The 23,096-nt window shown below is 54.9% G+C and overlaps 4 protein-coding genes across 19 annotated transcripts; 2 read left to right on the top strand and 2 right to left on the bottom strand.

Moving 5' to 3' along the window:
- Nucleotides 1-56: 56 nt before the first annotated feature.
- On the top strand, nt 57-8,242 carry ptpro (protein tyrosine phosphatase receptor type O). Of its 9 annotated transcripts, XM_061268513.1 has the most exons (25): nt 57-233; nt 1,445-1,706; nt 1,782-1,937; nt 2,010-2,153; nt 2,217-2,642; nt 2,729-2,890; nt 3,113-3,309; nt 3,395-3,515; nt 3,594-3,787; nt 3,876-3,987; nt 4,058-4,221; nt 4,444-4,564; nt 4,628-4,761; nt 4,824-4,962; nt 5,037-5,157; nt 5,238-5,306; nt 5,877-5,960; nt 6,500-6,535; nt 6,600-6,681; nt 6,763-6,853; nt 7,006-7,082; nt 7,212-7,346; nt 7,444-7,566; nt 7,656-7,810; nt 7,870-8,242. In XM_061268513.1, exons 1-25 carry the CDS (start codon nt 186-188, stop codon nt 8,117-8,119), a joined length of 3,603 nt encoding a protein of 1,200 aa, XP_061124497.1. In that variant the 5' UTR covers nt 57-185; the 3' UTR covers nt 8,120-8,242. The 9 variants fall into 9 exon arrangements, with proteins under 9 accessions (XP_061124497.1, XP_061124495.1, XP_061124492.1 ...); XM_061268511.1 differs by having other exon boundaries at nt 4,058-4,564; XM_061268508.1 differs by having other exon boundaries at nt 1,445-1,937; nt 4,058-4,564.
- A 1,226-nt stretch (nt 8,243-9,468) lies between these two features.
- Nucleotides 9,469-16,009, top strand: dyrk2 (dual-specificity tyrosine-(Y)-phosphorylation regulated kinase 2). 7 transcript variants are annotated; one of them, XM_061268523.1, is made up of 7 exons: nt 9,469-9,490; nt 11,524-11,633; nt 12,102-12,399; nt 12,495-12,658; nt 12,908-13,297; nt 13,370-13,460; nt 13,544-16,009. In XM_061268523.1, the coding sequence occupies exons 3-7, from the start codon at nt 12,120-12,122 to the stop codon at nt 14,143-14,145; spliced, it is 1,527 nt and encodes a 508-aa protein (XP_061124507.1). In that variant the 5' UTR covers nt 9,469-9,490; nt 11,524-11,633; nt 12,102-12,119; the 3' UTR covers nt 14,146-16,009. The 7 variants fall into 7 exon arrangements, with proteins under 7 accessions (XP_061124507.1, XP_061124503.1, XP_061124508.1 ...); XM_061268519.1 differs by lacking the exon at nt 9,469-9,490 and adding an exon at nt 9,497-9,629; XM_061268524.1 differs by lacking the exon at nt 9,469-9,490 and adding an exon at nt 9,597-9,629 and having other exon boundaries at nt 12,047-12,399.
- Nucleotides 16,010-17,305: 1,296 nt separating this feature from the next.
- On the bottom strand, nt 17,306-20,148 carry ifng1 (interferon gamma 1). The gene is made up of 4 exons (XM_061268534.1): nt 19,868-20,148; nt 19,717-19,788; nt 19,101-19,316; nt 17,306-18,744 (listed from the first exon to the last, which is right to left on the bottom strand). Exons 1-4 carry the CDS (start codon nt 20,111-20,113, stop codon nt 18,586-18,588), a joined length of 693 nt encoding a protein of 230 aa, XP_061124518.1. The 5' UTR covers nt 20,114-20,148; the 3' UTR covers nt 17,306-18,585.
- Nucleotides 20,149-20,638: 490 nt separating this feature from the next.
- Nucleotides 20,639-23,093, bottom strand: LOC133145254 (uncharacterized). Of its 2 annotated transcripts, none has more exons than XM_061268538.1 (4): nt 22,843-23,093; nt 21,378-21,449; nt 21,074-21,298; nt 20,639-20,922 (listed from the first exon to the last, which is right to left on the bottom strand). In XM_061268538.1, the coding sequence occupies exons 1-4, from the start codon at nt 22,870-22,872 to the stop codon at nt 20,809-20,811; spliced, it is 441 nt and encodes a 146-aa protein (XP_061124522.1). In that variant the 5' UTR covers nt 22,873-23,093; the 3' UTR covers nt 20,639-20,808. The 2 variants fall into 2 exon arrangements, with proteins under 2 accessions (XP_061124522.1, XP_061124521.1); XM_061268537.1 differs by lacking the exon at nt 22,843-23,093 and adding an exon at nt 21,651-22,832.
- Nucleotides 23,094-23,096: the final 3 nt, after the last annotated feature.

Here is a 23,096-nt window from a genome sequence, read left to right as displayed (position 1 = left end):
CCGCTCCGGTTCGGTTCGAAAAGAGCTGCCTGCCTGCCTGCCTGCATGCTGCATGCAAACATGCAAGCGTGTGAGTCAACATGACGAAGATGAAGATGCGACAAGACTAGGCGCAGACAAAGCCACGCACGCACGCACGCACGCACTCGGAGTCACCATTGTCTCGTTAACGCGCACGAACAACGATGCTGTATTGGCTTGTGCTCGCGGCCCAGCTGCTCGGTTCGGTTGAGGTAAGATCGGCTTCGAACCCCTAACGCCTATGTGTGGGTGTGTGTTTGCGCGCGCCCGAGAAAAATGGGTCAGTCGGCTGGAGCCCGCCGTGCACGCGCACAGGGCCCCGTCGTCGCTCGCTTCCGCCGCGCGCAACCGCTGGCGCGTGCACGTTGTTTCTTGACAGTGGTCACCTAGCATGTCTGCTCTAGTTGGCTAGCTGTGGCTCGCCGCCACCGCCGCCGCCGCAGCAGCAGCTGCAGTTCTGGGTTTGAATCCCTCACATGTTGTCCCTCAGTGCAATGACAAGGATATTCTAATCACACCATTATTGATGGGCCACCAGTAAGTGCGTGCCGACATTGGCCGCCGACCACTTTGCATGTCCATTTTTCGGCTTTAAAGGCGCCGAGTGATTTTTGAGTTGGTCGACAAATGCCCCGTGCCGGGTTGTCGAGCAAATGGTACCGTATGTGCCCCGACTCGTGTTTAGCGCAAGCGTTCTGCGCTTGGCCGGGATCGCTCCAAAGTTTGTCCTTTTGACGGCCGAGGCCACGTGCGGTGGTTTGCGAAAACGGAGGCCTACTGTCAAAAGACTACAATTAGCGTGAGCGCCATTAGCATTCAAGCCCCGGGGGTCAGTCTCGGTTTCCGTGGCAATGCCAAACGCTTAATGAGCATCTCCTTTCATCTCCGTTGCCAAGGAGACAGTTCAGCGGCCCGGAACACATCGGCAAACCTTTTGTCAATCTTCTCTTGCCTGCTCGAAGGCCGTCCGAACACCGGCGAGTTGGCAAAAGTTCGTCGCGTGCAAAGGAAGGCCGCTTCCTGTAAAAGAAAAAAAGGGGACAATAGAAACAGGCAAAGGGAACGATCTGTTACCAGAAAAAGAAATACAAAATATTAGATTGACAATCGAAATATAAAAAAGCAAACAAAGATGACACCTGGGACGTCTGCGGTCACGTGACGGCTGAGCTGAGCTGAGCTGTGCTGAGCTGAGAACACAAAACAAAGAAGAAGTTGATGGCCGGAACATGAATGAGCACGCTTATGCGTTCTGCGGCCGGCTCGTGTCTTTGGAGCCGAGCCGTCCGGTCCCGTCTCTCGCTCCAGGCCGTTGCTAATGGCCGCCTGTTCAAAATCAGACAGGATGCTATCAATGAGCATTTTGCCAGCCAGCCAGCCAGCCAGCGGTGAAGGAAGCGCACGGTGTCTTTTGTGTTTCCAGGTCATCGCTGCTTTCCGGGTGCGTGTCAGCGAGGCCGGCCAGATCGCGGCGGACCTGGAGACCTCCGACCTTCGGGAGAACGTCACGGCGTACGCGGCGCAGATCAGCGGGGAGCCTCGGCCCGCCGTGCTCCCGTTCGGGGAGCCCGGCCGGCCCGTGCTCTTCAACGCGTCCTTCCACGGCCTGCGCTACAGCGTGGGCCTGCTGCTACAACGAGGACTGCTCTGGTCCAGACCCGTCGAAAGCGTGTCCCTCCTCACCAGTGAGCAGACCTCGGCAGAGTCCCGTCCCGTCCCGTGGGTGCGCCTTTCGACCGGAGCTCTCCTGTCGCCAACAGGGCCGCTTCCTGTGAGCAGCGTGCACATTTCAGACTACAAGGATTCTCCGGAGACCGGCGTGGTGTTTGACATCGACACTCCCGCGGGCAACCTTTTCAGCAGAGTCAACATCAGCTACAGCGAAGGGAGCGAAAGGCGCTCGATGCTCTACAAAGGTGCGAGCCGGCCGGCCCGCCCGCCCGCCCAATGTCAAAGTAGCTCTGCGCGCTAACTGTGCTGTTTTGAAGACTTCTACGAGGGGAAGACCGTGTTCAAGCACTGGCTACCCGGGGTGTGCTACCGCAACGTCACCTTCCAGCTCATCTCGGAGGCCAGCGCCTACCAGACGGCACAGAGTGACATCACCCACATGCCCGTGCATCACAGGACGGGTACGAGGACCACCCACCTTATTCCCCTGCCTTTGGATCAAAGTTGTTCCTCCTCCTCCGCAGTGCCGTACCCTCCCCTCGACATCTCGTGGAGCGTCGTGGACCTGAGCCAAAGCCCGACGCGGGAAAGCCGACCGGCCGCGATCGGCAGACGCTCCCGCGACGTCCCTGGCACGCAAGAGGAGGAGCCGAAGACTTCCGAGGAGCCGCCGCTGGCACGCAATCGGAGCGCCGGCGCAGAGAGCACGGACGCTCGCGACCGTTGGCCGGACTCCGCCGCCGAAACCTCCGCCGGCAGCGAGGACGAGTTTGTCAACGGCGAGGCCCTCGAGTACGAGGACTCCAACGACGCGGGGTCGGCGATGGCTCTCCCCGCAGAGTCTTTGGTCCTGCCGGCTAAGATGTTCCCCGTCCTGCTGGAACTGCGCTGGCTGCCTCCCAGAGCGCCCACCAGCTACGACGGCTTCCACATCTACATTGGAAGAGACGGTAGGCCCTTCCCTGCCCGGCCCGGCCCGGCTCTCTCTTCACGTCCTCGGCAGAAAGAAATTTGACCGGCGGCCGCCCCTGTCCAGGTAACACCACTCAGACGGCCAGCGTGGACGAAAGCACTCACGAGTTCTTTACGGAGCTGAGCGAGGCGGGAACGTACAGCCTGCGAGTCGCCACCCTCAGCGCGGCGGGAGACTGCGAGGCCAGAGAGAGCGCGGCCGATGCCGGATTCACCTTCTACCTCGGTACGTCGCCCTTTTGCTTCCAAAGTCCAGTCTGGCCAAACTAGACGTACTTCAAATCCTGCTGTGCTAGGGGTTAAGAAGCAACAAGCGCGGCAAATAGCACCATTTTGCTCATCCATGTTACTGCTGATGGCAAATTGCAGTTGAGCACAATAAGGTCCCATCAAATGCCGGAGCCAGGTACAGCGACGCAAAGTGACGTCCGCCATCTCGGCCCGACAGGTCCCAAGGGCGAGCTTCTGCGTGAGCTGCGGCAGCGTCCGCGAGCGGTCACCGTGCACCTGCTGGACTCCAGCACGGCCGCCGTGTCCTGGGCCCGGAGCTCGGAGGCCCACGACGGCAGCATCGTGTCCGTGGTGTCCAGCACCTGCCTGAAGCCCAGCCCGAGTCAAAGGGTGGAGAGCAACTACTGCAGCGAGGTAACGGCCGTCACCGCAGTCCTGCCTGGCCCTGCCTGGCCTCACTTCCTGTCAGGAAGATTGACCTCACTGCATTGTCGGATAGGAAAACTCAACCAGCGCCATCGTGGGCAACCTGACGCCGGGGGCTCAGTACCGGGTGGTGGTCTACCACACCAACGGACCCCTGATCAGTCCTCCCTCAGAAGCCGTCATCATGGATATCGGTGATTAGCCGGAGGATATACTGTGTGGCTAGGCTAAGACGCTTTGCAAGCAAGGCTGTTTGTTGTTGTCGTCGTCAGAGCCCACGGGCGTGCAAGACCTGGCCGTGTACCCACTGAGCCCCACGGCGGTCATCTTGAGCTGGCAGCGCCCGTATCAGGTGGCCTTCCGCAAGTACGTCCTCCAGACCTTCTTCTTCAACCCCGTCACGCTGAGCTCCGAGTGGAGCACCTACTACGAGATCGCCGCCACCGCCTCCGTCATAGCGTCGGTGGTAAACAAACACGTCTCCGACGCCGACGCCAGATGGGCTCGGGCTTCTTCAGCATCTCGGCCGGGGCATTGCGCTCCTTCCTTTCCAGAGGGTAACCGATCTGCTGCCAGCTTGGTACTATAAGTTCCGCGTGACCATGGTGACGTGGGGCGAGCCGCCGCTCACTTGCTGCGACGGCTCCACCGTCAGCTTTGTCACAGGTAGCCAAAGCGCCGGAACTATCCGCATGATTTTTGCACGGGGGCTCAGCTCGGGGCTTTTGTCACTCAGCTCCCGAGGCGCCGCACATCTCTTCGGTGGATTACTCCCACGGAGTCCTGTATGTGCGCTGGACGTACGGCGAGCTCTTTGTGGACCTGTCGCACTCCAGGATCACGCACTGGCAGGTCGTGGCGGTCGGCAAGAAAGGTTCCGAGAGGAGCTACTCGGTAGACGTGAGTGTCTGGCTGTTTGCTGACGCTGTCGCGTTGACGCTGTCGCGTGGCCTCTCTCGCTTGCTTCCTTCCTCCCTCGCTTGCTTCCTTCTTCCCTCGCTTTCTTCCTTCCTCCCTCCCTCGCTTGCTTCCTCCCTCGCTTGCTTGCTTCCTCCCTCCCTCGCTTCCTTCCTGAGCTCTCGTATGCGTCCAGAACTCTGTCGATACTTTTGCACTTGGCAGGTGACTCGAAATGCGATGCGGGCCAGCCTGCCTCTGCCGCCCGGCGACATCTACAACCTGACGGTGACGGCGTGCACCGAGCGCGGCCGCAACACGTCCGTTCCCGGCATCATCAAACTGGGTCCGTGCGGTCGCACCGGATGGACGTGGACGCGATTCTGACCGGCGTGTGGCGCGCTTTCAGATCCGGCCCCTCCCAGGTCCGTGCACGCCGTCAACGCCACGCACTCGTCGGTGACTCTGCTGTGGAGCGAGGATGGCGTGGCGGATCACTATCAGGTGCTCTGCAGAGCCAGCCCGGGCGGAAAGGAGGTGAAGGTGAGGAGACGTCCGAAGCGACTTGGACGTTGGCCTCGGGCTTACGTTTCGCTCCGCTTTAGACCGGAGAGCCTCGGGTGTCCGGCTCGCAGGCGCTGACCGTTTCCGGCCTGATGCCCTCGTCTAGCTACAACTGCAGCGTGGTCAGCGTCAGCTACAGCACGCCCAGCAAGCCCGCCCACGTCACCTTCACCACCGCCGGTAGGTGGCGACTGGGTGGGGCCTTTGCTCAGCCTCCGGTAAGCGTGGCAAGTTGAAAGTCTGCTTTATTGCAGCCAAAGAGATGAACCCCAGCGTGGCGGCCATCTCGGCCTTGGCCATCCTGAGCGTCCTGCTGCTCGGCCTGCTGCTTCTCTTCTTGCTGCTTCTCCGCAAGAAGCACCTGCAGATGAGCAGGTAGCCACCAAAAGCGCCGGCGCGGTGGTTTCACGCCGCAGAGCTTCACCACCCACCCTACCTCCCGTCTTACCGTTCAGGGAGTGCGGCGCCGAGACCTTTGTCAACTTTGCTTCGTTCGAAAGGGACGGGAAGCTGCCTTACAACTGGTACGATGGCGCTCTTCTCCTTCTCGCTCTACGTTTGGTTTGGGAATTTAGATGACGGTGTGGCATCGCACCGGCAAAAACAGCACCGTTCCACCTTGTTACTTGGTTCCCCCCCCCCCCCCACTCTCGGGCAATCAAATGAAAAGATGCAAATGAATGCAGAACGACGCAAGGTGCTCACAAACGGCCACATTTTGCACATACCATGGAATAATAGGTTGGCCACTACGTCAACGTGGTCAACGTTGATTGGTTTTGCGGCCGCAAAATTGTTGGGTCGCCACCATACGGGTTTATTTGACCACGTCCGGGTCACAGTAGTTGACGGCGATTAATATAAGAGCCGAAAGACGGTCAGTCGCTCGTCGCAAAACGCTTTTGGCCGTTGGTGCCTTTTTGTGTTCCATGGATGCGAGCTGGAACAAACAAAGACGAGCCGGGCTCAAGTCAATGTTCCTCTTGACTTGTGCCAATGAAGCGGCGGCAGCAGCAGCAGCAGCGGCGTGTTAGTGTCTCTCTGTTAGTGTTTTATTCTTTTTGTTTCTATTTGCCCCCCCCCCATCCCCCCAGGCGACGAAGCCTCTTTGCCTTCCTTACCCTTCTGCCATCCTGCCTTTGGACTGACTATCTTTTGGCTTTTTATATTAATCCATGGTAAGTAAGCCAGGCAGCCAGCCAGGCAGCCAGCCAGCCAGCTAGCCAGCCAACCCCTCCGTTGGTTGTCCCGCAGGAAAAGTCTGGTGAGCGGGCAGGCATTCCCTATTTGATTTCATGACAATGAGCTCAATATTAAAAGTACTTTATGATTGAATTACAATTTAGAACCTGATCCAAGTACAGCAAAATTGCTTTTCTCCTTCAACGGACAGACTTCCAAAGATGTCCGGGTGGTTTTTTTTTGTGGTACCTGAAGTGCATCACCAGACTTTTCTGAAACTTGTTGTGAGCTATGGATGTGGCATGCCGCCAAGGAACGGAACAACCGCACGGCACGGCACGACACGACACAGCACGACACGGCACGGCACGGCACAACACGGCACGACACGTTTGGCTCGCACGACCGCCCCAAAAGATTTCTCTTTACTTCAACCGCCTTGGACTGTTGCATGTCGCAATGAGAAGGCGTAGTTTGGAATTGGCCCGGCGGGCGCTCACGTTTTGTCCCGCTGACGCCTTTGTTTGTGTCGTAGGGGCAAGACGGCCTTAAAGAAGCGCAAGCTGACCAGGTAACGGCAGGCAAAGACCTCGCCGCTCCAGAACTTTCTAATGGCAATCTCTTGTCTTTTCAAGTCCCGTGCAACTGGCAGACTTTGAGGCCTACTTCAAGGAGCTGAGCAAAGACTCGGCCTACAAGTTCTCTCTGCAGTTTGAGGTGGGGAACGGCACGGCCCGTGCTTATCTTCCACTCAAAGTCCACCTTTCGGTGTCACGTGCCCACCAACCGTGTTTACAGGAGCTGAAGAGCGTAGGCCTGGACCTTTCCCACGACTCCGCCGACCTGCCCGTCAACAGGCCCAAGAACCGATACACCAACATCCTTCCCTGTCAGTAGGCCAGCGACTAAACGCTACCTTCATCCCTACCTACCTCCCTCCCTCCCTGCCTCCCAAGAGTTTTTTCTAACTAAAATGAGGTGTCAAGGAGTTGCATTTACCTGAAGCAAAGAGGAATGACTCGGACGTTTGCTCCTCGGCAGACGACTTCAGCCGGGTGCGGCTCTTTTCCCTGCACGACGACGAAGGCGACGATTACATCAATGCCAACTACATTCCGGTGAGGACGGCTGGAGGGCAGGCAGGCGGGCGCAGCAAACCTGCCTGACTCTGAAAACAGACAGACGGGTCAGCCTCAATATATATGGTCTAAAGAATCATTTCATAATGCATTTTTTTTTTTTTGCAGGGCTACAAACACGCCAAAGAGTACATCGCCACGCAAGGCCCTCTGCCGGAAACGCGCAACGACTTTTGGAAGATGGTCCTGCAGCAGAAGTCGCCCATCGTCGTCATGCTGACACAGTGCAACGAGCGGCGGCGGGCAAGTCTCAGGCGGGGCGGGGCAGGGCAGGGGGAGGCGGTTAGGCGCCTCCGGCTTTTTTTTACACATCGTCGCGTGTTTGCCGCGTGTGGTCCAGGTCAAGTGCGACCACTACTGGCCCTTCAGCGACGAGCCCGTCACGTACGGCGAGATCAGCGTGGAGATGCTCTCGGAAAACGAGTCGCCCGAGTGGACAGTCAGGAAGTTCCGGCTGGGATACGTGAGTTGGCCTTTTGCTCTCGTTTGCTCTTTATCCATTACCGTTGTGAAAATTAGGAAAAAAAATGGCTCAAACGGTGGCCCTCGCAGGCGGACGAGACTCGGGACATCCTGCATCTGAACTACACCTCGTGGCCGGACCACGGCGTTCCCACGGTCAACGCCATCGAGAGCATCCTGCAGTTTGTCCGCATCGTGCGGCAGCAGGCCAACAAGACCAAGGAGCCCGTCGTAGTCCACTGCAGGTACAATCCCAGGGTCACTTAGTGTGTGCGTGCGTGACACTGCCCATTTGTTTGGGTAGCGCCGGCGTGGGCAGAACCGGCACCTTCATGGCCCTGGACCGCCTGATGCAGCACATCCGGGAGCACGATTTTGTCGACATCATGGGAATGGTGGCGGAGATGCGCTCCCACCGCCTTTCCATGGTCCAGACGGAGGAGCAGTACGTGTTCATCCACCAGTGCGTCTTGCTCATGTGGCAGAAGAAGAAGCAGCAGCAGCAGCCGCCGCTCACCTCCGACGTCATCTACGAGAACGCCGGCAAGACATAACGGCCGAGTTTGCGCCATGCCACCGCGTCATCCCCAGTCACGAAAAGCTTGGTCAGGAAGCCAGACAAAAAAGGAAGCCCCGCTGAGTCCATGAGGCAAACAAAGAGCGTGGGAAAAAATAAAGAGCAATTTCAGGCTCAAAGGGCACAGCCAACTTTTTTTTGCCTTTGCGTGGTCTTGGACGCAACCTGACTTCTTTTTCTTTGCAGCAGCTTTTTTTTTTCTTTAAGTTTTTGGATGATCGGCCTTCTCATTTTGTTCCCTCCAAAAGCAGAGCAAGCAGACCGACCGCCTTAGCAGCGCTCATCCAAACAGCAAACGGCTGTCAATGCTCATCTTTCTCTGCTCAGACAGCGAGGATTCATTTCAAGTTCCCCAGCACTTACTTGGAGTTGTGTGTAAATATTGCCTAACTGCTGTTTCTACTCATCATTACTGTACAAGAGAACCCCCCCCCCCCCCTTCTGTGTTGTTTGTGAACCAAGGGTGGGCAAGGTAACAGCCACGGGCCAACACTTTCACCCGGCACGTGGCAAGAGTCCCGGAATATTTCTCGCATTCCCCTTTGAACTTTTTTTACGCTTTAACATTTTGTTTACCTTGTGAAACTAGTTCTTCATAAAATAAAAAATTAAAAAAAGACTTGAGCGTTTCATTTTGTCATTATATTAGGTTACCTCATAATTACAAATATTTCAAAAGGAATGAAAAATCTTCAATGTCAATTTCGACAGTAAAATTCAACTTGCCTCTTTTGTGAAAAGTTGCCGATTGGTTTTCTGCTGCTCTACATCCACCATGCGCCACGCCACGCCACGCCACGCCACACCACGAGGACAAAAAGGCAAAACGTCACGGAGGACATATGGATGGTCCATCTTTTCGCTGAAGGCGGGCGGCTTTGCTTGGCATAAAACAATGGTTGCTCCCTTGTAATGGTAGCAGAGGAAGGTTTGCAGCAGCTCACAGTAAGCAGGACATTACCTGAATAATAATGAAGATTGACCCCAGGCATTTTAACTTGGGCCGGCCGTAGCCTTTATCCCTGATCTTGATTGCTTCCGTTTGCGTTCCATGTTGTGACTGAATTCACGAGCCGCGGGCCGGTCTCTTGGAGGTACGTCATCATTGCCAGTCCGCCGGGCATCTGCCCTGTAGGCCAGAAGCTCGGTACGGCACTGCACACATGAGCGCACACACACACACACACACACACACACACACACACACACAGACAAAAGAACACTTGCATAAAACTAACCCCCCGTGACTGAAGCTTGTAATGATCCCTTTTTGCGTGCGTGCACGTTGTAAGAGGGAGGACAAGTGGACTGACTCCACTCCACTTCCACCGCACGACGACTACTTGAGGTAAGCGAGCGGAGGAGGAGGCTGTGCGCGTGCGCGCGTGCGTATGGGCGCGAGCGAAGAGAGGAGAGCAGAGCAGAGCAGAGCAGAGCAGCTGCCGCCATGTTAACCAAGAAGCCCGGAGCCTCGGTCCTTCCGACGGGTGAGCGTAACCTACTGCAGCCGGGACGAGTGCACCCGAACACGGCTGGGCGGTGCGTTGCGTTGCGGTGGAGGCGTCGAGAGGCGAGGGAGGGGACTTGGCTCCAGGAGAGAGGGAGAGAGAGAAAAAATAATAATCGAACAAGTTGCAAGAGAAATGAGAATCTAGCTGTCCGGCTAGCATGCTAAGTGATAAAAATAGTCTCTTGTGATGCCTACGTGTGCATGATCCGCTAACGTTAGCACAGAGAGCAGCGACAGACACTCGATCAAATGAATATTTCATCTGCTTTTTTACGCGCTGCTCAACACAAACGCGACTCGTGTGTGACATCACGAGTACTTTATGTTGAGCTTATTTTTCTGTTTTCCTCCGGGGGGGTCAGCAGCTCACGCTCACCCCAGCTAGCTGGTTCGCTCCTCACGTGAATGGCTGCTGCTATGTCGTCATCATCCGAAATGCCATGGTTCTGGAGCTAAGCTTGAGAAGGCGTTGAAGGACTAGAGGAAGCCACCGAGGCTCAGAATGCAAAGCATCCAGTAAGCATGCGACGTGGTAAAAATAGTCTCTCTCTCTCTCTCTCGCTGGCTCTCTCGGTCTCTCTCGGTCTCTCTCGCTGGCTCTCTCGTCTCCTGGCATGAGCAGAATGAGCACGACTGGCACTTGGTGAAATGCAACGTTTTCGCAAGGAATAAAGCTGCAGTCCGTCCGTCCGTCCGTCCGTCCGTCTACTGCTCGATCATTGTCATCTTTTGCCGCTGTTGTGTCGTTACTGTGTAATAGATGTTGCTAACGGTCCAAACATTGCTTGCCTTGGTCTCCGCTGTGACACAAACTCATGTGACGCAAGTCGAACTTTCCGTTGAGCTTCACGGAGGATAGAAAGCGGTCGACTCGGGCTAATGGTTGAATTTGCTTTCTCTTGGCTCGCCCGCCTGCCGTACTGTTGCACGCGTGGGAAGCATCCATTGAGGACAATTCGGATGTTTGGTCCGTCACGTGGGTGAGAGAGATGGCGATGGCTAGATTTGCAAAGCTCATACTTTCTTTTGGGAAAATATTTCCTGTCCGCAGGCTGATATTGCGTGCATGGGCACAAATTCAAGCGTGGGAACGATATGGAGGTCGCTGTCCGACACCACGCGTTGACTCGCGGCCAAATGGCGCCGGCCCTCATCCATGGGTGAGGCGGCTGCCGTGCCACCTGGGCTGCGAATGAAGGCCAGTGACTTAGCGGCCGCCCGAGCCAAAACTTGGTCTTGGCTTTTTACCAGCACCGGTGGGAGGGGGAGAGTCGTGGCCATTTCGGGGACGGCTTTCTGCGGCGCACGCGCACCTTTTCCCACCCGTCCTGTCAGGCAGCATGCCGATCGCGCTTGCTTGCCGCCTCTCTGGCAAGCAATTCCGGCGCGGCGGGTTTGCCGATGCGCCGCGCTCGTACGAGCGACCCGTGCTTTAGGTTTTCGGGGTGGCTGCTGAATCCGCAAGCGTTCTAATAACGTGGTTGCACTTCAACTGGTCCAAATGCCGGCAAGTTCAGCCCACAGACAGGAAATATTCTCTTGGATTGGGAGCGCGGTTGTCCACAGAGCAGATTGACGGTCTTTGCGGTAAGCTCAATGCTTTGTTTTGAGATCAGGGGAAGGAAGGAAGCGAGCGAGCTCGTTTCCAAAAAGCGTGCTCGCTCGCCGTCAGCCGCGAGAGTGGCACAACTTGTTGGCGGCTCGCTGCCCTCATTAGCGGGATTACGCGGCGGCGACTTCCGATTAAAATGTCCCACGCCATCTGTGGCCTTTAAAGTCACTTCAGCACGCACCTCGCGGGAACCCCCCGTCAACTGTGAAAGGACCAAGGCACGCCCTTGGAGATTGATATTTGGGCTTTTTTGTTGCAGGCAAAACGGGCGAGCCGGTCTACTCTCCCGGTCACGGCGGCTCCCTGACCACGTCTCCCGTCACGCTGCTGCTGCCGCCGCTGCGCAACGGCAACCTCAACCCACTGACGGTACCTTTGCCGGCCGGTTGTTATCTAAGGCCGGCCCGTGCGGTCACCGTGGCCACGAGCCGGCCGCGGGCGGGCGGGCAGTGCATTTGTGTACGCGCGAGGCGGCTTTCCTCACCTGCGTCCAAATGAAGAGCCGCATGACAACTGCACGTCCAGGTGTAGTTTGTTCCGTGCACACGCGAAGCACTGGCGTCTCGGTGGTTTTTTTTCCCCGCTTGACAGAGTGGAAATTCCATGCATCTGCGCCAAGCCTTGAAAAAATGAATCCGATTCTAAGGAAGTATCCACATTTACAGTCAAGACAAAGTATAGATTGAGAGCCTTTTTGCCTCACTGTTTGCTTTGTGATGCGTTACAGCACCATTTTCCTCCGGTAAACAATGATGTCGTTTGTTCTAATTGTTCAATTTCAGCGGGGCAACCGCCAAGTGCAGTAAGCGCCGTCCTATTCAAAGCCTTTGCCCTCAGGGTGGCGCTAAAGGGGCCATGTCGGAGGGCGTGCACGTCACGCAAGTGTTGGACAACGGCGGCGTCAAGCGTCCGCATCAGAGCGGGCCGCAGCTCAACGGCCTGGCGCCGCTCGCCCCCTCCCGGCCGGAACGCCCCGCAGCTGACCCGGACTCGGCCCGGCGCCCGGGCGCCGCCTCGCACAAACCGGCCGACGTCAAAGCCAAGCCGGCCGCCTCCACGCCGGAGCAGGCCATGAAGCAGTTCATGGCCAAGATGTCGTCCTTTGAACATCACGAGGTCTTCAGCTACACCGAGGGTGAGCGGCGGCAGCGGCTGGCGGCGGCGGCTGGCGGCAGCCGCCGCGCAACCCGTCCGCCGGCGCTGCTCAAGCTTGTCGTCTTTTCTGCCTAGTTTACTTTGTGGGTCCCAACGCTAAGAAGAGGCCGGGGGTCCCGGGGGGCGCCAACAACTGCGGCTACGATGACGAGCAGGGCTCCTACATCCAAATTCCGCACGACCAAATCGCCTATCGCTACGAAGTCCTCAAGGTGATCGGCAAAGGGAGCTTCGGACAGGTACGGGCGCGTCGCAGCTTCATCCCGTACGGAGTTAGCCGCCGCAGTATTTTCACTTCCCGTTTCGGCCTCGGCGCCGATACCCGGTATCGCTACCGGCCCATCGCCGCTCGGCCGGACAAACGAGATCGGTTCTTTCGACGTCGGCTCGACGAGCAAATGACCGACGGTGCGGCGCGTTTGCAGAAAACCAAGACCACCTTGGCGGCCGGCCACGCTACGCGCAACTAACCTCGAGTCGGCCCGCAGGTGGTGAAGGCGTTCGACCACAAGACGCAGACGCACGTGGCGCTGAAGATGGTCCGCAACGAGAAGCGCTTCCACCGGCAGGCGGCCGAGGAAATCCGCATCCTGGAGCACCTGAGGAAGCAGGACAAGGACTCCGGCATGAACGTCATCCACATGCTGGAGAACTTCACCTTCCGCAACCACATCTGCATGACCTTTGAGCTGCTCAGCATGAACCTGTACGAGCTGATCAAGAAGAACAAGTTCCAGGGCTTCAGCCTGCCCCTGGTGCGCAAGTTTGCGCACTCCATCCTGCAGTGTCTGGACTCGCTGCACAAGAACCGCATCATCCACTGCGACCTCAAGCCCGAGAACATCTTGCTCAAGCAGCAGGGGCGCAGCGGGATCAAGGTGACACGAGTCGCACCCATACCCAATTCAAGTCAATGTCCTCGAGGTAACGAGTGCTTCTGGGTTCACCAGGTCATCGATTTTGGCTCCAGCTGTTATGAACATCAGAGAGTTTACACCTACATCCAGTCCAGGTTCTACCGGGCGCCGGAGGTCATCCTAGGTAAGACGTCGCCGCTAACCAAAGGAGCCCTGGCGTGAAAAGCCGGGCCGGCCGCTGACGGAAGGAAGGCTCGTTGGTTGCAGGTTCCAGGTACGGGATGCCCATCGACATGTGGTCCCTGGGCTGCATCCTGGCCGAGCTCCTGACGGGATGTCCGCTGCTTCCGGGCGAGGACGAAGGCGACCAGCTGGCCTGCATCATCGAGCTACTGGGCATGCCGGGCCAAAAGCTCCTGGACGCCTCCAAGCGGGCCAAGAACTTTGTGTCGTCCAAAGGCTACCCGCGCTACTGCGCCGTCAGCGCGCTGCCCGACGGCACGGCGGCGCTCAACGGCGGACGCTCGCGGCGCGGGAAGCTGCGAGGTCCGCCCCGCAGCAAGGACTGGAGCGTGGCGCTGAAGGGCTGTGACGACGCGCTCTTCCTGGACTTCCTCAAACAGTGTCTGGAGTGGGACCCTGCCGTTAGGATGACGCCCAGCCAGGCGCTGCGCCACCCCTGGCTGAGGAGGCGACTCCCCAAACCACCCGCCGACAAGACGGCGGCGTCCAAACGCGCTCCCGCCGACGCCACCACCATCTCCAAGCTCCCCGCCACCTCGGCCAAAACCAGGACTAACCTGGCGCCCATCACCGACGCCAACGGGAACCTCCAACCGCGGACAGTGCTGCCCAAACTGCTCAGCTGAAAGTGAGCGCGCCCCAACGGCTCGAGTTGAGGCCGGCTGGGGTGCGTTGGCACGGGACACACGGCAGCGTCCCCAGCGGTGGCGCCGTTCAGGCTCCTCCGGTGGAGTGCCGCAGACAATCATCACAAAGGGTGCTGAAAGGCCATTATCGATGAACAACGAAGACACCAAAACCCTTTGTTTACTTCCGGAGGACAAAATGTGCCAAGTGGCACGCTACATGGAGCCATGAGCGGGCTTAGCTAGCAGAGAAATCAGTAAGTTGACTCGAGTGCTTTGTTTTCAGTTAGCGCCATGCTCAAAGAGGCTTCTTGTTTGGCTGCAATTGGCATCGCGAGACAGCGCCATGCTAACTCCTATCAGAGGACAGACTTCAAAAGCATGCAATGCTTTCATTTTGCTCATACTGCCAATTGAACGACAACAAAAGATGACCATTGATCGGGAAGAGTCCCTGTCAACAGCGCGTTACACTGTGAGGGCGTCAACCCTTTGAAGCCATTTTCGATCCTCCAATGTGTGCGTGCGTGCGTGCCCGCGCCAAATCTCTCGCATCAAGTGAACGCCTCACAGAGAGGCCTGATGTTATTTATGAATATTTATTAGACGTGTTTTTTCTACCAGGAAGTGCAGCAAATACTTGAATGTGTGCGCGTGTTTATTTGAAAACGCAAGTGGCAGGGGCACGACGCTGCCCACGACGACGTACGTTAGCGACGTGGCTCACGGTCGAGCCAACGCAAGAACACACTACCCGTTTGCCATTGTTCCCCCAGCCGCCCCCCACCCGAGTTGACGAAACATTTTGTGCCTTCAAAGACGGGCGCCGAGCCACGATGCGTTCTATTACTCTTGGGAGAGGCGAGGCGAGGCTAGGCGCAGACATGTAATCAGCCAGATGATGTCACTCGTCGGCAACGATAAACACGGCAGGGCTAAGCTAACACTAGCCAATCCACCGCTAGCGACAGAAAGCTAGCTGATATGCTGCACTGACGTTTGTTTTTGTACTAATCATGTTAGAACCGCTGATAAAGCGCGACTTTTAATGAGCGCTTATACTGGTTGCTAGCATAAGTTTGTTTTTTTTGGGACCGGGTCATGCTAACTTGACTTGCGGGTGTCTAAAGGCTAACCGCTGCGCTGCGCTAGAAGCAAGTATCAACAAGCGTTTGAGCCAGCAGTTAGCATGAGCGCTTTTGTTGTGGAAAGCATCAACTAACACTAGCCAATCAGCCGCCGGCATCCAAATACTTGCCTCTGCACTGCCACTGACGTTTGTTTTCTATTCTATTCACGACCCACTGCCGACAGAGCGCTAGTAGCACAAGCACTGGAACTAGCTACTAGCATTAGCGTCATCGTTGTGGCTACCTCAAACTAAGCTCAGCTGTGATGATGACGACGACGACATGACAAACACCCAGGGCATTTTTTTGGGGGTTGATTCTACCAAAGTGCATTCCTTAGCGGCGAGCTCGTGGCTCAAAGAGAGGACTGATGCAAGTGGAGTTTGGTGAAAGGTCGCAGCCGTCACGTACAGCTAACCTCTTGTTAGCCTTTTGCCTGCAGCTAACCTGCGAGCTGATGTGGCTAGCTTGTCTTAGTAAGACGGACGGACGGACGGACACTACTGTTAGCTGTGCTGTGTTTCTGTAGCGTTTGGACGCGTCTGTTTGACGTCGTGCGGCGAAATAAATGCTGTGGCCAGTTTTACAATGTACTGTATCTATCCACTGTACACTACAGACACACGCACGCACACATTGGTTTGTTTGTTTGTTTGTTTTTTTCTAGTGAGCCTTTGTAACCTTTTATTGTGGTGGAATATGAATATTAATACAACTTTACTGACTACAATGAATCACGTGTGAAATAATGACTGAATCGTCTGGATTGTCGCCAAACACATGACAGAGTGGCATTTGACGGAGCCTCTTGTTGCCTTGGCAACGACTCACAGCCAATAATGTCACCAGCCAGGTTTTGTTGTCATGGCTCGTTGACACGCGCACTCACACGGGCGGTGCGGCACTTCTTTTTGTCCTTCCTCCTAAAAATAACAATTATCAAATTTGCGTGAGGCCAGAGTTGGTTTTATTTTCGGCAAGTGTCTTCATCTCACACACGTGGTGAGTGTTTGCGTCCACGTGAACGCGTGCAAGCGTCTTGTTCAGGCACATTGAACGTGCACGTTCGCTTCACATTTCAAACGTCAGCTACTTGCCAGTATCAACAGTCACCAACCCGGGCAGAATAGCTAAGGTGTTCATTCTTTAAGAGCGAGAGTGATCGTTCATCTGGAATAGGATTCAAAATAAATGAACGATGAGGCATTTCCGAAATAAGATGCAGTCAGTGATATTAAATCAATCAATCAATCAATCATGACATTTGCCAGCAAGTGTCACCTTATGAGCGCAACACGCATTCATGACTGTGCTACTAAATCGTTTGACGTTCGGATCTTCTGGCCCATTCATTGAAGTCAATGTCATAATTGGAATTGAATACACATGATGTAAATGTTGACTCACAGCATTTCGGCGCACAAGTAGTGATAAAGACATGTCCATTCATTCACATCATTCATATGTACAAGATGTATTTGGCACTTACCGTAAAAGACGAGCTGGCGGTCCCCCCCCCCCCCCCCCAAATGACGTCACCTTCGCTAATCGGGTGCTCCCATTTAGCGTCCAACTATATCAGTGCAGCACCCTGCTGGCAAGACCTAGCCGACACATGAGCCTCACTCATGATTTGACCTGTAAACATAAGGCCACACTTGTCAGCCTTCTTATTTGCTCAAGACTAGACGATACATGAGGAGGAGATAACGTGCGTTCACTTACGCTTGCTAGCTTAACATCTTCAGAACCGACCAGTCGTCGAACATTGTAAGGTTTGAGCTTCAAAAATGATCTTAACAAGGACAAGTACCTTCAAATTGACGAGTTGAAGCTTCTGAAGATACCGCTTCCGGTCTTTTGCCGCCTGAAGTTTAATTACCAGGCGCTTCCGGGTCTTCTTTTCAGTTTCCTGATCCGTTCTTCTTCTGTGTTTTTTTTTTTCTTCTTCAATGCATTACAAACAACAGTTTCAAACTGAGTACAGAAATATATTCATTCGGGAAGAAATGTAAAAACGCAATACGTACTGGTCATCAAGAAAAGTCGAGTGTGTGACGATTAACTGGACCCTATACAGACGCAGCGATCGAGCTTGTGCGCAATCGTGTCCACCAGGTGGCAGCAAAACACAACGTGACAACGCTCGATACGACGTACACTACAACGAGCGCCATCAAAAAGTCAAGTCAAGTTGATTTATATCGCCCTAAATCACAAGCAGTCTCAAAGGGCTTCACGGATTACTACAAAACAAATTGATAATTATTCCCAAAGCATCCCCTGAAGCTCCCAAGAAAAAACAACAAAAACAACAACACAATGTGTCGTGAAAACGGGTACGCACACAAGCGCACGCACGCATCTGCAAACAGAACATTACACGAAACAACAGACTTCAAGAGAAAGACGGTTTGGTAAAGCGGAGCATTGCGGAAATGGCGTCGACGTTGGCTTGTCACCTGTGACGTGTTTGTGGAATTCCCCCTCTTTTTTAGTTTCACTCCGTGAAGAAGGGGACAAAAACGCGTGTGCATTGTGATCTTTTCCAGATCTTCTTGTGGCGGAAATACATTTCCATTTGTGACTGCCACTAAATGTCTGGGCGGAGACGTTTCGACATGTCAAATAGGAATGCAAATCAAGTCAATATTCCACGTCGTCTGACACATTTTGAGATGTGCAACAAGTTGTTTCCTTTTCCGATGCTGACTCACAACGAAACGCTCGCTCTCACTCGCTCACACACACACACACACACGCGCGCGCGCACACGCACACACACACACGATGACGAGAGTCATTGAGTCTCAGTTTCTCTTTCCGTGTTGTCATGGGTTTGTTTGACTGTCGTGGCTGCTGCAGTCGCCCCCGCCGCTTGTTTCCGAGCTTTGACCAAGTTTAGCTTGACGTAAGATGATTAATGGCGCATCAATGACCTGAAGCGTTGGAGATGCGGTGGGTGTTTTTTTTTTTTTTGCCACTCAGGTGTTGATTCCTACTTGTTCTCTGGACCTGCGACTGCCCCTACCTACGTCACGTCCTGCCAGGCGTATCCAGGAAGCCAAATGATTCCCACCAAGGCCATGGAAGTTTTCTTCTTCTTCTGAGAAGTCCAAATGGCGCTTACTCTCTTGCTCAATGAAAACGTGTCAGCAGCCAATAGAATTGTAGCATCTTTATTAGGTGCTCATCAAATAAATAGCTCATAAATAAGAACAAATCAAGCTTAAATAGCATCATCAAAATGTGTGTGCGTGCGTGCGAATAAATAGTCTCATGTGATGAAATGAGAAGGCATCCCATGAGCTCACGCTTTTCGCCTGCGGCGCCACAGCGGCCGCGTTTGCCTTCGAGTCCGCAGGCGATTGGGCGTCCCCGCCCGGCCACTCTCTGCCAACGAACTGGCCTCCTTGTACAGGCTGGGCAGCTCCCACAATGCTTTGCTTTGGACCACCAAGTTGTCCATCTGGGGGGGGTGGGGGGCAGAGTTACATTGCAGCCATGGGGAGGAGCGTCATCTGCGGTCACGCGTGCTTTTGTTTTTGTATTCTACGGCACAATCTAATCCAGAGGTCTCAAAGTCCAGTCCTCGGGGGGGGGGGGAGATTGTTTTCCAAGTTTCCCTCGTTAAACACACCTGATTCAATGATCAGGCTCCTGCAGAATGTGAGGATGAACTGATCATTTGAATCAGGTGTCAGAGGACTGGACTTCGAGACCCCCTGATGACCTTTTGAATGCAACGGTCATGAATTCACCAACTATTTAACATGCAGTTATTTGAAAACAGAGCGTACGTAGCGTTTGTAAAAGCAGTTGTACCTGAAGGTGTTGGAGCTCGCTCAGGCCGCTGAGAACTTTGTCCTGCTCCTGATACCTGTACTTGCGCAGATCCCGCACGCACTTCAGCAGGTAGTTCAGCCCGACTCGGGCGTCGTCTCCCGAGTCGGACGCCGGAGGGCCGGGCGGCTCCTTCAGCATGTGCCCCAACAGCTTCTCGTACGTCTGTAGCACCGCCGACATCAGCATTTCCTTGGCCTGAAAGGGGGAGCGGCAACAGTTGGAAACAATGGCCTCCCGTTTCTTCCATATCGCCATCGACCCGTGATCATTTTCCCAAAGTTCTCTTCTGTGCCTTTTTTCCCAGGACGAAACCAACATGGACGACATGCGTACTAATAGTCGGCGGCGCCGCCGTATGGAGCAAACGTGCACCAAGAAATATATCAAATCAGCAAGAACGATGAGCAAATAAAAGCATTGAAATGGCAGAGGCAACAATAGCCGGCGGCGGCAGCATTGCTACGCACGCACGCACCCGCCACACGTACCACCACTTGAGCCCACAAGCAGACCTATGGGATGCGTTTAGTGACACGCAAGTCACCTGCTACACTAAGCTGAAACAGGCTAAGCTAGGCAATTGAAATGTTTTTACCTCCATCTTAGTGCTCAGCAGCTCTCTGGAGAAGACGGGGAGGCCGTTGAAACGTTCTTTGGGCGGAATCTTCTGCAAACACAAATACACGGGGAAAATCAATCCAACAAGCCCAAGTAGTGTGCGTGCGTGCGTGCGTGCGCATCCTCACATAAAGCTGCAGTAGGTTCTGAATGGTCGTGGTCATCCTCGAAGGCACATGAGAGGTCATGACGCCACACACACACAGGTAGGCGCACATTCCGAGCATCCCTCTCGCCGCGGTAACCATGGTCAACCGGAGTCCACTCCAGCGCGTGCGTGCCGCACACGTGCGATTCCTGAGACGGGCCCTGACTCGGTCCCGGCGGCGGCGGCGACGCTGCTGATGTGAAGAAGCGTCGACGATGTTTCGCATTTAAGAGAAGAGACGCGTACACGTGTGCGAGCGGTGATGATTTAAGTGTGAAAATGTGGTTGACGGTTTCCTTTAAATCACCAAAATTCAGAGAAGGACAAGGTGGGGGTGGGGGGGGGTCCCGGGCAATGCGTGTGGGTGTGTGCGCGCGCGGAAGCCACGATGAGGTTTAGAGGAACTTCTCTTGAATTTCTTTTACTGCTAGGATTCACTTTGAGCAGTTGCGTGTCACTTTGAGCAGTTGCGTGTCACTTTGCATAGCACCCGCTGCTATTTCGGTGAACTGCAACTAACCACCGTGTCTGGCAACGGACGGAGCTTCCGAGTTGATTTTTGACAGCCAACGTCAATTCCAATAAAGGCTCGGAAGAAAGAGAGAAAAGCCCCCGCAGCATTACGCAGCACTGAGCAGAGGCAAAAAGTCCCTGGCCTGGCCTGGCCTGGCCTGAAAGGTTAAGGTGCCATCGCCACGGAGTGAAAGCGTGAGGAATGGAGAAACGAGAAAGTCGTCACTTTTCAGGAAACTTCAAATGTGAACTTTGTGCTTTTATTATGGTCATTTCAATCAAGACGACAAATGTATTGATGACAGGTTCAAAAAGGTCTGCTTCTTCCGCTAAAGAGAATAAATTAAGGTACAGGAGGGAATTAAATAATGGAATAAATTAGAAGAATGATTTGGAAAAAAAACGCATTCACGGCGAGGCGTCGGTGGGTGAGGCCAAAGTGTGAGAGCCAATGACAGTCGCCATGTTGTACACCTCCAGAAACTGAGAGAGCGCTCTCTTCTGGAACGTCACGTCGTCCACCTGCACACACAGGGTTCGATTCACACGTGACTCTTTTACACTTGGCGTATAGTTTTCAATGTTGTCATTACACTTGATTTCTTTTTTCAATCAACAATTCAAGTAGCAATGGAATGTTTTTTTTTTTCCAACGGAGCCGCGCGGCGCTAACCTGGAGCTGCGTGAGCTGATGCAGGACGTTTGTGGTGTTGGGGCAGTGGCGTCGGGCCAGGGTGGCGCTCAGGCGGCGCAATCTGCTCGTCAGCTGGCCGACGTTGCGCCTGAGCCGCTCCTGGTCGGGCGCTACCTTCAGCAGGGTGGCGTTGCGCTGGATGCTCTCCGCGATGCGCGTATACACGCGCAACGTGGCCTCCACCAGCTTGACTTCCTCTCGGTTCTGCGGGGACCGAAGGCGTCCGTCCGTCAGCGCTGCTGCCGAGGACCGACCATTTGGGCCTCTGCCTTTCTCTTCCTACCTGACACGCTCTGATGCTCCTGATGACGCTCTTGAAGGGAGGATGAGTGCTGATGTTTACGCTCTTCAGATCCTGAAACACAAACATATGCTCAAAGTGATGAAGCTGAAAGCCCCCCCCCCCCCCCCCCCCAAGAAATGGGCATTCCAGAGCACAAGCAACGCACACCACCACATCACAATACAACGGTATAGACAGCACACTACAAAAGGACGGAGGCAAAACGCGACAAGTAACGACAATCAAGTGGCTCGATCCCTGCCATCAGCTCACCACATCTTTGGAGATCTCCTCCAGGATTTTTCTCAGTTCCGGATACGGGTCCGAGTGACTGGCGCCTAGCACCAGGGAACCCAGCAGGAGCAGAAGACACAAGCGGCTCGGCGGCGACATGGCGGCGGCGGCGGACGGAGTGACCGGAGACGAGACGAGACGACAGGAGGGCGCCGTGAGACGAGTGACAAATGCTGAGCGATGGCGACGCTTTTTCAGGTCAATTGGCTGAGCGCCCGCCGCTCGCATCTTTTATACGCGTCTTTTCTTTCATTGTGGTCTGTGGCCGCTCGGTAGCAAACACCAGAATCTTCCTCTGAACTTTGCTGCTACTCAGAAACACCCATGCGTGCGTGCATTTGCACGCACACGCGCGCGCATTTGCACGCACGCACACACACACACACGGCCTTCCTTGAAGGAACTTCCGCTCACCTCCATCTTGGCGAGGACATTCCCGGCCGGGTCACTGCGGTTGTCATGAGTTTTCGCAGAAGCCTCAGCACCGGGATGACGTGTGTGCGTGGTTGACACTTGCTTTCTCGAGGATTGTGTGGTTCCAAACATTTTCATAAGGCCACCTTGACCCACCAGGGCGTGTGGTCGTGCAAAGAACCCTCACAGACGTGACTGACTCTTTTGTGACAGAGAGGTCCAAGTGCAGCTATGCTAAGCTGCTAGGTAGCAGTGCGTAACGAGTGAAGCTAGCTATTGGCGTGTGGGTGCGTGTGGCCGCTAAGTAGGGCTACTTTCAGCGGCCGCCGCTAAAGAGGCCAGTAGGGCTACTTTCAGCGGCCGCAACGCCAACTTTGTTTCCACTCAAAGTTTTTGTGACGCCTTTTTTTTTCCATTTCCTTTGCTCTCAGATAGTCAGTCAGTCCATCAACGAGTCGGTCGCTCCATGAATTCCATCCGCACCCGCGCTGCATAAATGCGCGAGGGAGGCCAAAAACTGCCCTTGACTGTGAGCACCGGAAGTCTGCCTTTTACAATGTGGTTGGACGAGCCCAAGTTGGACGAGGAGGCAACTCCGAGCCGCTTTTACGCACCAAACACGGAAGCCTATCGTTGAATTCAATGTGATAACTTTGACTCGGGTTTCCTTTTTGGCAGATGGACGACAAGGCATCTGGACGCACAAACATCATGTGACCTTGCGTGTGTGTGTGTGTGTGTGTGTGTGTGTGTTTACCTGCATGCAGATGAATTCATGTGTACGCATCAGAGGCGTCGTGAAATTGTGCTGCCATGCAGCGTGGCTTCAACCACCCGCCCGCCGGTGTTTCGAATCGCATCAACCGGCAGGTAGACGAGGTCGCGGCCGAGTGACAGTGACGTCATGAGAATGAATTCGCCAACTTGTAACATGCAGTATTTGACAACATAGCGTAAGCGCGTAACGTTTGTAAAAGCGTCTCAGGTGTGTGACAAGCGTATCTCTCTCTC

The sequence above is a fragment of the Syngnathus typhle genome, linkage group LG21, assembly GCF_033458585.1.
Source record: "Syngnathus typhle isolate RoL2023-S1 ecotype Sweden linkage group LG21, RoL_Styp_1.0, whole genome shotgun sequence".
Lineage (NCBI taxonomy): Eukaryota > Metazoa > Chordata > Actinopteri > Syngnathiformes > Syngnathidae > Syngnathus > Syngnathus typhle.
The sequence above is the reverse complement of the archived record's forward strand: the minus strand, read 5'-3'. Positions and strand labels throughout refer to the sequence as shown.

Coding starts and splice junctions, on each gene's coding strand:
- ptpro (XM_061268506.1), top strand. CDS start 1,367: ATGCTATCAATGAGCATTTTGCCAGCCAGCCAGCCAGCCAGCGGTGAA. Junction 3,310..3,394: donor AGAGCAACTACTGCAGCGAG/GTAACGGCCGTC, acceptor ATTGTCGGATAG/GAAAACTCAACCAGCGCCAT. Junction 7,811..7,869: donor CCCGTCGTAGTCCACTGCAG/GTACAATCCCAG, acceptor TTGTTTGGGTAG/CGCCGGCGTGGGCAGAACCG.
- dyrk2 (XM_061268519.1), top strand. CDS start 9,590: ATGTTAACCAAGAAGCCCGGAGCCTCGGTCCTTCCGACGG. Junction 11,634..12,101: donor GCAACCTCAACCCACTGACG/GTACCTTTGCCG, acceptor CTTTGCCCTCAG/GGTGGCGCTAAAGGGGCCAT. Junction 12,400..12,494: donor GGTCTTCAGCTACACCGAGG/GTGAGCGGCGGC, acceptor TTTTCTGCCTAG/TTTACTTTGTGGGTCCCAAC.
- ifng1 (XM_061268534.1), bottom strand. CDS start 20,113: ATGCGAAACATCGTCGACGCTTCTTCACATCAGCAGCGTCGCCGCCGC. Junction 19,317..19,716: donor TGCTGAGCACTAAGATGGAG/GTAAAAACATTT, acceptor TCCCCCTTTCAG/GCCAAGGAAATGCTGATGTC. Junction 18,745..19,100: donor GCGAGCTCCAACACCTTCAG/GTACAACTGCTT, acceptor CACCCCCCCCAG/ATGGACAACTTGGTGGTCCA.
- LOC133145254 (XM_061268537.1), bottom strand. CDS start 21,899: ATGCGAGCGGCGGGCGCTCAGCCAATTGACCTGAAAAAGCGTCGCCAT. Junction 21,450..21,650: donor AGGAGATCTCCAAAGATGTG/GTGAGCTGATGG, acceptor TTTGTGTTTCAG/GATCTGAAGAGCGTAAACAT. Junction 20,923..21,073: donor ATCAGCTCACGCAGCTCCAG/GTTAGCGCCGCG, acceptor CTGTGTGTGCAG/GTGGACGACGTGACGTTCCA.